Source organism: Rosa chinensis, chromosome 6 (assembly GCF_002994745.2).
Source record: "Rosa chinensis cultivar Old Blush chromosome 6, RchiOBHm-V2, whole genome shotgun sequence".
NCBI lineage: Eukaryota > Viridiplantae > Streptophyta > Magnoliopsida > Rosales > Rosaceae > Rosa > Rosa chinensis.
This window is the reverse complement of record NC_037093.1, coordinates 53,381,524-53,394,762: the sequence shown is the minus strand read 5'-3', so window position 1 is coordinate 53,394,762 and position 13,239 is coordinate 53,381,524. Positions and strand designations below refer to the sequence as shown.

Sequence of the window (13,239 nt, the reverse complement as noted above, 5' to 3'; positions counted from 1 at the left end):
CAATTTTGTGGCCTTTTTTGGTTGTGGGGGGCTGTTAATTGTAGACCAATTAAACATTTTCAATTCTTTATTGTAATCATTGAGTACATGTTTGTAATGGACCAACCGCCCTCTTATCCTTTCTTCTTCAATACATCATCTTCATGAGCACATTAGTCATGTCCAAACAAGATCACTTATATGGACTTTGAATGAAACCTACCAACAATAATACAGGAACCTAATCCTCCCCATCGCTCATTTCTGCCATATCTTTCCCCTGTTATATAATTTCTAATTTCTTCTATTTCTACATAATATAAATGAATTTCTCACGTAAACAACTTCTCATAAATAATTACGAGAGTCAAACTCCATACCCTTCTACTTAAATAATTTAGATAAGATGGTATTGTCACGTGACAAGTTCTCCGGCCAATCAGAAATTTTTTTGTTCCAAAACTGCATAATAATATGGGTACTTCCTAGTGATTCACCAAATACAAAAATTGCTACTCAAACTTAAAACTGTATAGATGGTGAATTGTTATTGGACAGTCGGACAAATTAACTTATGGTCAAATCCCGGCATTGAATATCTCTTCTCCATGATCATCTCGACTTGGTATGAGATTAGTTGACTAATTAATTGAATATGAGTTATCAAATAAAAGCAGAGAAAAATCTGAAAGCAGATTGTACAGAAAGAACGTATGGAAAAGAAGGATAACATATTAATGCCTATGGTAATGGTAGCATAACTGCATAAGCATCAATTATAAGTCTTGATGGGAGGAAGACAGCTTTTCTTAACTTTTATTATTTTCTTCTTAGAAGCAGCTTTTTACTTTTCAGGGTCGTTAACCTAGTGTTATGATTAAAACCTTCTTTACCTTCCATGTGAGACTCAGTGAGCTTGCACTTGCGTATTATTTGTACGCAAAATGTCCTATATATTTGGACAAAATCTCCGATTAACTCCATTTTATACATGCAATTTTCTCTTATCAGAAAAAATAGTTTCATTTTTAGAAACGTGGTACTTTTTTCTTTTACTCTAATTAGACATGATTTTCATTGAGGCCGGCCACATTATACGCTTCAGTTGTAACTCTTTTTTAATAATACAGTTTGATTTGATAAGTTACCTATTCTAAAGCGCAAACATCCATGCATTCATTGTTCATTTCGTTTGCCATTTTCCTTATGAATGGTTTAGAAACAGTTTTGCCCCTTGTCTTGTGTTCTTTATAAAGTTAATTGGACAGTTATTGGTTAATCATTCTACATTTGATCTGTTAAATCAAACTGTACTTTTTTTTTTTTTTTCAATTGTACAGTTTGATCTAATAAGTTATCTATTTTAAAGCACAAACCTCCATACATTGTTCATTTTATTTGCCGTTTTAGCTATGAATGGTATAGAGACGGTTTTGTCCGTTGTCTTGTGTTATTTATAAAGTTATTCAATTATTTAAGAGCATCTTTAGCAGACTTTATATTTTGGCTCCTTAGCTATTTTAAAAAGTATGTTTAGTTTTTTATCTATTTTAACAGTTGCATTAGACTCCTAAGTAACTCTCTATTATAACTTTTAGCTATCTCGCTTCTAAATATAGAGAGCGATATGAGGCTCTCTATAATTTAAAACATTCATTTTGAGTTACTTTATGTAATTTATAAATATATTTAAACTATTTAATATTCTTTTAAAAAATAATATAAATTCAAAATTAGCTAAAATAGAGAGCACTGATGCAGACATATTTCTAAAGTGGCTAGCTAAAATGACTTTTTAGTTACTTTAGCTAAAATTTGACTAAAAAAATAGCTAGTATTGCTAAAGATGCTCTAATAATTATTCTACATCAATTTATTAATTAAGTTTGTGCGTCAACATTTACATACGTAACTTAGTTTGATATGACCTAGCTAGCCAACATGTCAAATCTTTGAAAAATGTATGAAGCACGCGAAATAATAATTATCATGTAAGAATTTTGTTCTATTTTTTTCATAAGTCGACGTCTTGTAAACAGTCATTGGTCACATTTGAAGAGTTCAAAGATGACACGATATTATCTTTCTATATATGTAATGCATGCCACATGATGTCACTGACTTAACATGATAAAGCATTTAATTAACTAGCAAAAAATGAAATCAAGATATGAATAGAAAAGCACTAATAAGAAACCACATACACAACCTGATTTCACTGCATAGATCTCGACTACACCGGTCTATTACTACAAACGTATACATTTCTTAGTATGTGTGAGAGTGAAAATTGGGCAATTACACGGTAATCCACACAATCAACAATATAAAAAAAAAATTCAAAACACTTATGTTTATAAAACTGTGAACTACAATATATTCTGTACCATAGATCTCTCGCGGAATTATACCACATGCGATCCTACTACCCTCGATAAGATGGCGAGCATATTCTTCAAATTATTTGGGTGCACCTCGACTATATCTGAGTTGCCTAACACAAACAATGACATGTCTAATCTTTCGAACAAAAAAAAAAAAAAGACATGTCTAATCTTAAGACTTCCACATTAATGAAAAACCTAACATAGATTTCAGCGTATTCTCTATAAATACAAGGCCAACCTCAGATAATGGTTATATGATCTAACACAGCGAACTAGAACGTAAGAATATCCCCACTCGTACACACCTGCTTCTCTGATTGTGCTTTTGCTTGCAGGTTCCACAAGATCAATTTCAAACCTGTTTGCCCACTTACCGACCCTCTTGAATGAGTTCGCTCTTTTTTCAACCGGATAAATATAGAAGTAACTCTTAAACCCTAAATGTTTCTTTCTTTTTTGTTAAGAACAAAAACATAAAATACAAGGGTGTATCATGCAGGGTATATTATAAGCTTTTATGAAATACACGTGGTTTATTTGGAATGGGGAATTTCTTAGTCGCGTGACAAATGAATGCTGCCGACCGTCCTCGAGTAGCGCACCGCCCACCTTTCTCTTTTCTAAAGCTTGACACTTGACACCGTGTCATTTCTGCCAAGTTCCAAGTCATCAAAGATTCTCATCTCTCCACAATTTACCATAACGGCCCTGCACCTTAATCACAATTATGCGAAGGTGCTCCAAACATCCAAATTTACTCATTTATTTACTAATTAGGAACCATTAAATTAATCAACGGCTAGTGCTGTGTAGACAGATTTAAAATCAAAGGCTCCTGGTAAATTTGGAATTAATATTTGTATTCAAGCCGAATAAAAATTCAAATTTTTCTTAAAAAAAAATTAATTTTACTTGCTTCATTTAACAAGTGCATACATTATTTGAACTTTAAATGGAAAAGAATACAAGTTATTTATGTTTTTCTTTTCTTTCTGATTTTTTTGATACTCAAATAGAATATATATGTAAAGAGATTTATACTAGAGTACATTTTGAATTTTTTTGAAGAATGTATCCCTAAATTTAGTAGATGCAAATCAGAATGGATTTAGCTTTTACTATGTTATATTAGCATGAACGAGTCAAACAAGTTGATTAGTGAAAACAAATTATGGCTTTGGTAGTTATAGAGTTCAAGTTTCGTTACGTAGAAAATTCACATACACATTATTTTGTTTTATTTTTCTATAATTTTATTTATACCTCTCTCATCATGCTTAAAAGTTGAAAAATAATTGTGTTTACTAGATCCAATATAATATTTTTGTTGATGAAGGGAATTACAATATAATATAACTATGTGCATGCTTTGTTTAAGAAAATTGGTTTTCGGTCAAGTAATAAAATTGGTCCAGCACTACTTGTGTATATTATCACAGGGGACTCTAGCATTGTCACACCCAAGCATCTTTCAGTTGTCTCGGATCTATTCTTCTCAATAGTTTAATGGGGGTCATGGTCATTATCTACTCTTCATATGAGGGAGACAACTTACATATGATAAAGTTTTAACAAGAAAACAAGGCTTTTATAGTAATTTTGTTAAACACAATCTCAACAAACACGCACGAAATCAGAGTCAAAAACAATGTGCCAAACCCAAGGAAAATCCATTTTGAGATCCTAACCAGAAAGGGCAGTTTTGTCATTTGCAAAAAAAGAAAGTAAAGAAACTGCGACGTATTAATTTTGCAAAATAATCCACCAAAAAAAACCAAAATGGAAATAAAAATCTGAGAAAAAAAAAAGGTAATTAAAAAGCATTAATGTCTGTTGCCGTTTGTTTTTTACTTTTTTCAATCACTTTTTTTTTTTTCCATTTTTTTTTTTTGTTCTCTTTCTTGAAAGACAGTCGCAGCGAACCCACAAAGTCGCAACATAAAAGGCAAAGCAAAACACAGTGAGAGAGAGAGAAAGAAACAGAAACAGAGAGATCACTTTAGAGAAGAGACCGAGCGATCTAGCAAACATGGGGTGACTCTCACAAAAGCAAAAGCAGCTCTCAGGTTGCTTTGTCTGTCTTAGCTGCTCATCACAACACACACCAATTTTTGTTTCAGTTTTTGTTTCTGGGTGAGTTTCTGTGTTTGTGATCCGTTTCCTCTAGTTTTCAGTCTTTCTGAACTCAGAAAATCGATGCATTATGTGAGTTTTCATTGAACTGTGTGTCTGGTGTTTTGTCTGGAGTTGATCCTCGTGCCCATGAGTTTGTTTTTGTTTTTGGGTTCTGGGTTATTAGAATTTTCTCTCTTTTTCTTTGGTTCATTTCATGAATTTGTGTTAAATTTCTTTGCGTTATAGTCGATGTTTTAGCTATTATGATTGTGGTTAAAGGCTGCTTGAAATGAAAACCGTGTGGATTTGGAATTCTGTGAAGTATTTCTTAACGAGTCTGATCGTTTGGGTTTTGGGTGTGTGTTTGATCAGGTAGTTTGTAGAAAATTAGAAGACAGCAGTCAGTTTTAGTATACAACTCTGGAGCTGAGTTTTACTGATCAGGTATGATACCGTGTTTTTAGTTTTTTTACTAATGTTTCTTCCAATTCTTTAGGAATCTGTTCTCGCCCGCCATGTGGTTTTGGTTGATCTGAAATTTGATTGTGGATTTTGGTGAACTGAACAGGTGTGACCTTGTGAGCACAAATTCATCTGAGAATTACAGATTTGGTGGGTTTGAGCCGGTCCCGGTTGAGTTTACTCGTCGGTTTTGGGTTACTGCAACACCAGTATCGACGGTTGTGGTGATATTGGCCGGAGTTATGGCGACTGTGTCCCAAGCAGATTCTAGACGCATGTATTCTTGGTGGTGGGACAGCCACATAAGCCCAAAGAACTCGAGATGGCTGAAGGAAAATCTTACAGGTACGTGTTTAATTGTGGACTGGTTTGCAATTTTGATTGACTTACTGTGTTTTTCATATAGAGTAACAGCTAATTCTACAAATTCTCTCATGAAAGAGTTGATTATGATAGCTGCATTACATATTTTGACATAATATTGTTTCTTCCTGTCACGAAAATATCAGATCAAAGATGCATCTTGATCACCAATTCATTTACTGTGCATCTTGGCTAATAATGACTAAGAACAGAACTTGGAACTCTACATATTTTCACGAATTTTCTCTCTATTGTTGACTGCACCCATAAAATCACTGTGATCATACAGGCTTTACAATGTGGTGATCATGATTTTCTGTTATTATGCATATATCACTGTTCAATCTTGTGCATCTGTTTAGTTCTAGTTTTTACTTTTGATGTTCTGTGTATATCAGCAATGTTGTTCCATTTCCTTCCCTATCATGTGTATAATTAGTTATGTTTTAACTTATTGAACAGATATGGATGCCAAAGTCAAACACATGATCAAACTCATTGAAGAAGATGCAGATTCCTTTGCTAGAAGGGCAGAAATGTATTACAAAAAACGCCCAGAACTAATGAAATTGGTTGAAGAGTTCTACAGAGCATACCGTGCGTTAGCTGAAAGATATGATCATGCAACTGGGGCACTGCGCCAGGCTCATCGAACCATGGCAGAGGCATTTCCCAACCAAGTTCCGTTTGTAGATGACTCGCCTGCAGGATCTTCTGCTAGTGAGACTGATCCCCGAACACCTGAGATGCCAGCTCCTATACGAGCATTATTTGACCTTGATGAATTGCAAAAAGATGCTCTGGGACTCTCCTCCTCAACCCATTTCCATGCTCTCAAAAGGAATGGAGCTTTTAGTGAAGAATCTGACTCTGGAACGAGCCGAATTGGTTTGAAACAGCTGAATGATCTCCTTGGATCGGGAGAAGTAAGGGCGAAAAAGGGCCTCAACTTCCTTGATGCTGACGCAAAAGAACACAGCATGCAGAGCAATGGCCATGATCTTAAAAATCGAGCCTTTTTGGGGGATGATCGAGTGGGCAAAGCAGAGACAGAAATATCAAACTTAAAGAAAGCTCTTGCTAAACTAGAAGCTGAAAAGGAAGCTGGCTTGCTTCAGTACCAAGAGTGTTTAGAGAGAGTATCTAATTTGGAGTCTGAAGTCTCTCGTGCACAAGAGGATTCCAGGGGACTTAATGAACGAGCCAGTAAAGCTGAAGCTGAAGTTCAAACTACAAAGGAAGCACTTAACAAATTAGAGGCTGAAAGGGAAGCTAGTCTTCTTCAGTATCAGGAGTGCTTGGACAAAATCTCTAATCTGGAAAGCATCATCTATTGTGCCCAAAAGGATGCTGGAGAGCTAAATGATCGAGCTAGTAGAGCTGAATTTGCATCTGAATCTCTACAGAAAGATCTTGAAAGGGTGGCATCTGAGAAAGAAGCTGCACTTGCACAATACGAACAGTGTCTGGAGAATATATCAAATCTGGAGGACAAACTACTGCAAGTTGAGGAGGATGCCAAGAGGATTAACGAGCGTGCTTTTAAAGCTGAACTCGAAGTTGAATCCTTGAAGCAAGCAATTGCCAATTTAACTGAAGAGAAGGAAGCTGCTGCTCTCCGGTACAAGCAATGCCTGGAAATGATATCTAATCTTGAGCATAAGATCTCTCATGCGGAGGAGGAGGCACTACGGCTACACTCTCAGATAGACGACGGGATTGCAAAGTTAAAGGATTCGGAGGAAAAGTGTCTTCTGCTGGTAAACTCAAATCAGAATCTGCAGTCAGAGTTGGAGTCTGTGGTGAAGCAAATGCAATCTCAAGGTGAAGAGCTTACAGAGAAGCAGAAGGAGTTGGGTAGACTTTGGGCTTGCATACAAGAAGAGCGGTTGCGATTTATGGAGGCTGAAACTGCTTTCCAGACACTGCAGCATTTGCATTCCCAGTCCCAGGAGGAACTTAGATCTCTTGTAGCTGAGCTCCAGAATAGAGATTTGATTCTGAAGGACATGGAAGCACGAAGTCAGAGTTTGGATGATGAAGTCCAGAAGGTGAAGGAGGAAAACAAGAGCCTAAGTGAGATCAATTTGTCTTCATCTGTTTCAATAAAAGATCTGCAAGGTGAGATCTTAATCTTGAGGGAGACGATTAAGAAACTTGAAGATGAAGTTGAACTTCGAGTGGACCAAAGAAATGCTCTTCAGCAAGAGATATACTGTCTGAAAGAGGAACTCAATGACCTGAATAAGAAACACCAAGCTATGCTAGAGCAGGTGGAGTCAGTTGGCTTGGATCCAGTGTGCATCGGGTCATCTGTGAAGGAGTTGCAAGATGAGAACTTACAGCTCAAACAAACATGTGAGGCTGATAAAAGTGAGAAAGTGGCACTGTTGGAAAAGCTGGAAATCATGCAGAAACTTCGGGAGAAAAATGTTCTTTTGGAGAATTCCCTTTCTGATTTGAATGTTGAGTTAGAAGGGGTTAGAGGGAAGGTAAAGGAGTTGGAACAATCATGTCAGTCTCTTCTGGCAGAAAAAGGTACTCTTCTTGCTGAAAATGACACTCTGATTTCCCAGTTGCAGATTATGACTGAGAATTTAGAAAAATCATCAGAGAAGAACAAATTTTTGGAGAATTCTCTCTTTGATACGAATGCTGAACTGGAAGGCTTGAGTGTAAAATCAAAGAGCTTAGAAGAATCATGCCTACTGCTTGGTAATGATAAGACTGGTCTGATCACTGAGAGAGAGAGTTTAATTTTCGAGTTGGGCAGTACTCGGCAAAGACTGGAAGATCTGGAAAAAGGATGTGCAGAGATAGAAGAGAAACTCTCTGTTCTGGAGAAGGAAAGAGATTCTGCACTTTGTAAAGTGGAAGAGCTAAATGTATGCTTAGATTCTGAGAAGCAAAATCATGCCAGTTCTGTTGAGTTGAGGGAAACCCAGTTGGCTGAAATGGAACTGAAGATCTCTCATCTCCAAGCAGAAGGGATATGCAGGAAGAAAGAATTTGAAGAGGAACAAGACAAATCTGTTACTGCACAGATAGAAATCTTTGTCCTGCAGAAATGTGTAGAAGATCTGGAAGAGAAGAACTTATCCCTCATGATTGAGCGTCAAAAGCTTTTGGGGGCATCCGCAATGTCAGAGAAGCTGATTTCTGTCCTAGAGCATGGCAAACTTGAACAACAGAAGGAAATCAAGTCATTGTTTGTGCAAATTAAAGCACTGAGAATGGGGCTGTATCAGGTGTTGAAGAATGTTGACATTGATGCAAACCTTGGGTGTGCAGAAAAGGATGAGCAAGACCAAGCACTCCTTAATCATATACTTATCAAACTTCAAGACAAACAAAATTCTTTCTCTGAAAGTTGTGATGAAAACCAGCAGTTGCTTATTGAGAACTCTGTTCTCATAGCAATGCTTGCCCAAATGAAACTAGAGGCGGACTGTTTTATGAGGGAAAGAAACACTCTTGACCATGAGTTCAGGACCCAGTCTGAGAAGTTCTTGGTGTTGCAGAGTGGCGCCCAAAGACTTCGTGACATGAATGCAGAATTGAATTTGAAGGTAGTGGAGGGAGAACACAGAGAGGTAGTTTTGAGGACTGAAATAGATAATCTGCACGAGCAGTTGCTGGACTTGCAAAGCATTTACAAGAGTCTACAAAAAGAAAATTCCCAGGTGGTTGAAGATGAGGGATCCTTGAAAAGGACGGTCTTGAATTTGGAGGAAGAGGCGCGTAACCTAGAAGAGGATAAATGCGTCATGTTTGCTGAAACAATATATTATAGTAACCTCTCCCTCGTTTTCGATGATATTATTTCCCAAAAGCAACTGGAACTGGAAGAGCTCAGTCACAATTATGATGAACTTCATCTTGGCAATAATGACCTGAAAGAGAAGGTGAGAATATTGGAGGGGGGATTAGAAGTTATACAGATGGAAAACTTACATCTCAAGGAGTCATTCAATAAGTCGGAGGATGAGCTGAAAATGGTTAAATCTGTGAATGATCAATTGAATGGTGATATTGCAAATGCAAAGGATGGTTTGTCTCAAAAGGAAAATGAGCTTTTGGAAGCCGGGCAGATCATAAATGAACTACAGAATGAGAAAAAAGAGCTGTATATACTGGTGGAGGATTTGACTAGTAAAAGTGATAATGTGAAGGTGGTGCTGGAAGATCAAGAGAAGCAAATTTTCAAACTACACGACGACAATGACCGTCATAGTAAAGAGATTGGATGCCTCCGTGAAGTGAATCAGAAGTTGGAGGTGGAACTATCGAAATTGCATGAAGAAGCTGAAAAAGCCAAAATTGAGGAGGAAAGGTTGGTCAGTGAACTAAAAAGGGGAAGAGAGGAGATAGAAATGTGGGTGACTCACGCAGCCACCCTCTTTGGAGAACTGCAGATCTCCTCCATTCGTGAAACATTGTTTGAAGGAAAGATCCGTGAGCTCATTGAAGCCTGTCAGATCCTTGAAGACAAAAGCGTTTCCAAAGGTCTGGAGAGTGAACAGATGAAAGAAAGAGTCGGCACATTGGAACATGAAAATGGAGAGCTACAAGCTCAGTTGGCTGCCTATATTCCAGCTGTCATCTCTCTGAATGAGTGTACAACAGCCCTTGAGAATCATTCACTTATTAACACCAGATGTCATAAACTTGACACTGAAGCCTCAGAGGTAATTTTCAATTCTGTTAATATATTTAACTTCCAAGTTTTCTGAGACTTGAGTGATAATCCATGACTAAGCTTCTATCCTCTATTTTTTTTTTTCCTAAACGGAACTCAGAGCTTTGTCCTTTAATTTTTAATTTTTATTTATTTTATCTATAGTGGGTTAGCAGTATTAGATTGGTTTTCTCTAACCTAATGATATGATCTGTTCAAACTTCATCTAGCAATGCAGTCATGAGTTTTTATCAATTTGGTTCAAACTTAAAAACTTTTTAACAAATTTTTTTAATTTAAGGCCTCAATTTATTTCACAAAGATACGATGCTACTTCAGACTAACAAACTCTAGGAAGTTTAATAGAAAGTAATGTGGTTTCTGTCAGAGGTTGGATATGGATTGATATCCTTATTCATCCTCATTTGTTGTCAGTAGTTCTTTGGTGTGTTATCTTGAATATCATTTAATATTGATAATTTATGTTTCACTTTTGTCCAGGATGCCCTTCTGCAAGCTGAGAGCTCTCAAACGGATGGACATCAAATTGACAGAGTGTCAGATGGCATTTCAGGACTGCAGGATTTACAAAGAAGAATCAAAGCTATTGAAAAGGCTATGGTAGAAAAGGAAAGCCATCTTACTGCCAATCAGGAAGGTAAACAATTTGGGGACAGGTTCGGTAGTGAGAAGCCTGAAATCTCTGAAGCGGGGAACGAAGTTCTGACGAAGGACATCATTCTCGATCAGATATCAGAGTGTTCATCCTATGGGGTAAGCAGGAGAGAAACCACAGAGCCTGATGCTCAGATGATGGAGTTATGGGAGACCACTGACCAGGATGGCAGCATTGATTTGACGGTTGGCAAGGCCCAGAAGGCGACTACTGTACCGACTGACCACAGTCAGACTGAAGCTATAAAGAAACACAAGAATAAATATCCCTCTTCAGAATCATTGGTTGAGAAAGAATATAGCGTTGACAAATTAGAGATCTCTAAGAGATTCTCCGAGCCCCGTCAAGAAGGCAACAAGAGAAGGATTCTAGAAAGACTTGATTCTGATGTGCAAAAGTTGACAAACCTTCAAATTACCGTGGAAGACCTGAAGAAGAAGGTGGACATTACTGAGAAGACCAAAAAGGCCAAAGGTATTGAATTTGGTACTGTAAAAGAGCAGCTGGATGAAGCCGAAGAAGCCATCACTAGGTTGTTTGATGCCAATAACAATTTGATGAAGAGTGTCGAAGATGAATTTGTGTCTCCTGATGGAGCTTCTGAGATAGTCCCAGATCACAGTGGGAGTGTCAGCAGAAGGAGACTGTCCGAACAAGCAAAAAGAGGGTCAGAGAAAATCGGTCGATTGCAGTTGGAGGTACAGAAACTGCAATTTCTTCTACTGAAGCTGGATGGTGAAAAGGAAAGCAAAGGGTCAACCAGGATCAAGGAGAGGAAAACAAGGGTTCTTCTGCGGGACTATCTCTATTCTGGCACTAGAATGAGCAACACAACCCCAAAGCGTAAGAAAGCTCCTTTTTGTGCATGCATGCCCCCAACTAAGGGTGATTGAAGCAATGAAATTTGATTTGCCCAATGGTATGTACAAAGTAATGAGAATGAGGCATTAGACTTGTCTCATTGTCCATAACTTTTTCTTTCCTTTTATAGAGTTATTTAATAGGGAGGATTAGTTGGGTCTTGCATAGTTTTGAGATCTTGCTGTACATGTCAGGCCCTATCTACTAATCAAAGGAGACCCAGTCTGTTGGAGTTTTTCTTCTTTTACATAAATAGTGCTGTTAGTTTCATTTTGCTACTAGCTAGTCTATTGTGTAATTTCGCAGCTTAGAATAAAATGCTTCTGTTACATGTTCATTCTAGTTCCCGGCAGTTCTACCTGCACTAGTGGGTTTGATTTACAATCGAATGCTGAGAAAAAGAGCAGCATTGCTGGTACTACACATGTTTTTGTTTGTGGTAATAGTATAAATGGTTTAGTTTGGACATAAGTATCTACATTAGTAGCAAAAGGATCCAACATGTTAATGTGCAGACCTCAAATTTTGTAATCCCCACCAAAAGCAGTAGGAAATTCTTTCAACAAAATCAGATGAAACCACTCCAGAATAAACCGCATCTGAGTATATTCCAAATCCGAAGGATGTGGATATTGGTGAGCAAGTATTGTTCAAAAATGTGCTACCATCACAATATAAAGAACATGAGAAACCACCTGCATGAATTTTACAAGCTTCTCGCCAACAAGTTGATATCCTTTCTATGGAACACAAGTACCAAAAGGCACCAACAACCTACAGTGACATTATGAAATTAGTACCTAAACTGAGCAAATGCATCTACAAACCAATGCTTAAACTCGAATGAGCAATCAATAGAGCTTAGTTATAATGCGACAATCTATACTAGGAAGAATGCAAAAGCTTCCAAACAAAATTGACTGATGAGACATTGTAAGCAAACGTACATGGCCAGCAAGCATACAAAAACATTGATTAATCAATGTAGATTCAGCGAGGATGACAGAAGTCCTTGTGACTTTACTTAAGGAGCAGATTCGGATCACCCTCAAGATATATTGAATGATAAATAGTATGTCCAATGACTTTGTAGCATCGAATACCCTAGTCATTTAGTTTTGGAATTACAGCAAATACTACTATGAGTCCAGTGCTATAGTCCAACTATGAAATACAAATTCTACTTCTTCAATAAGCCTAAAGACGAAGTCACCCTTGTACCTGTGGAAGTGGAAGAATTAGAAGTATGTCAACTGGGAAGCAAAACAACAAATATCTCCCTGCCCATGCTCGATTATCTGGAATTGATTCGCCTTCTACAGATGTTATTGAAGTTCTCTCAGATTTTTCCCGAGTGAGTCCAACTAATTCACCTTCCTCTGATGCTTGACAAGAAAGAGTACCAATACTATCTCTCAGTTTAAAAATGATATGAAACATATAAAGGAAATTAATGAGCTAGGAATCGTGAAGCAGTAGCTACTGTCCCCAATGTTCTATCCAATCTGAGGCACTTGTGCTCATTATTAACGACAATGATATAACAGAACAAAGGATCTAGTGAGAGTGCAATAACACACCAAATCATTATGTTATTCAACCGCTGTTTTAGCTCCTTAACCAAAACTCTGAAATAACATTTCAATGATTTTCTTATTCTCATTATCCTTCCACTATAACCTTCAGGAAAAGTGTCTTCAACAGTTTTTTCAATATCA

The 13,239-nt window shown here is 37.2% G+C and overlaps 1 protein-coding gene across 3 annotated transcripts; it reads left to right on the top strand.

Moving 5' to 3' along the window:
* The first annotated feature begins 4,305 nt into the window (after positions 1-4,305).
* Positions 4,306-11,863, top strand: LOC112172017 (protein NETWORKED 1D). 3 transcript variants are annotated; one of them, XM_024309174.2, is made up of 5 exons: positions 4,306-4,432; positions 4,854-4,925; positions 5,050-5,288; positions 5,769-9,994; positions 10,486-11,863. In XM_024309174.2, exons 3-5 carry the CDS (start codon positions 5,186-5,188, stop codon positions 11,551-11,553), a joined length of 5,397 nt encoding a protein of 1,798 aa, XP_024164942.1. In that variant the 5' UTR covers positions 4,306-4,432; positions 4,854-4,925; positions 5,050-5,185; the 3' UTR covers positions 11,554-11,863. The 3 variants fall into 3 exon arrangements, with proteins under 3 accessions (XP_024164942.1, XP_024164941.1, XP_024164940.1); XM_024309173.2 differs by having other exon boundaries at positions 4,311-4,499; positions 4,858-4,925; XM_024309172.2 differs by having other exon boundaries at positions 4,311-4,499.
* The last annotated feature ends 1,376 nt before the right edge of the window (positions 11,864-13,239 follow it).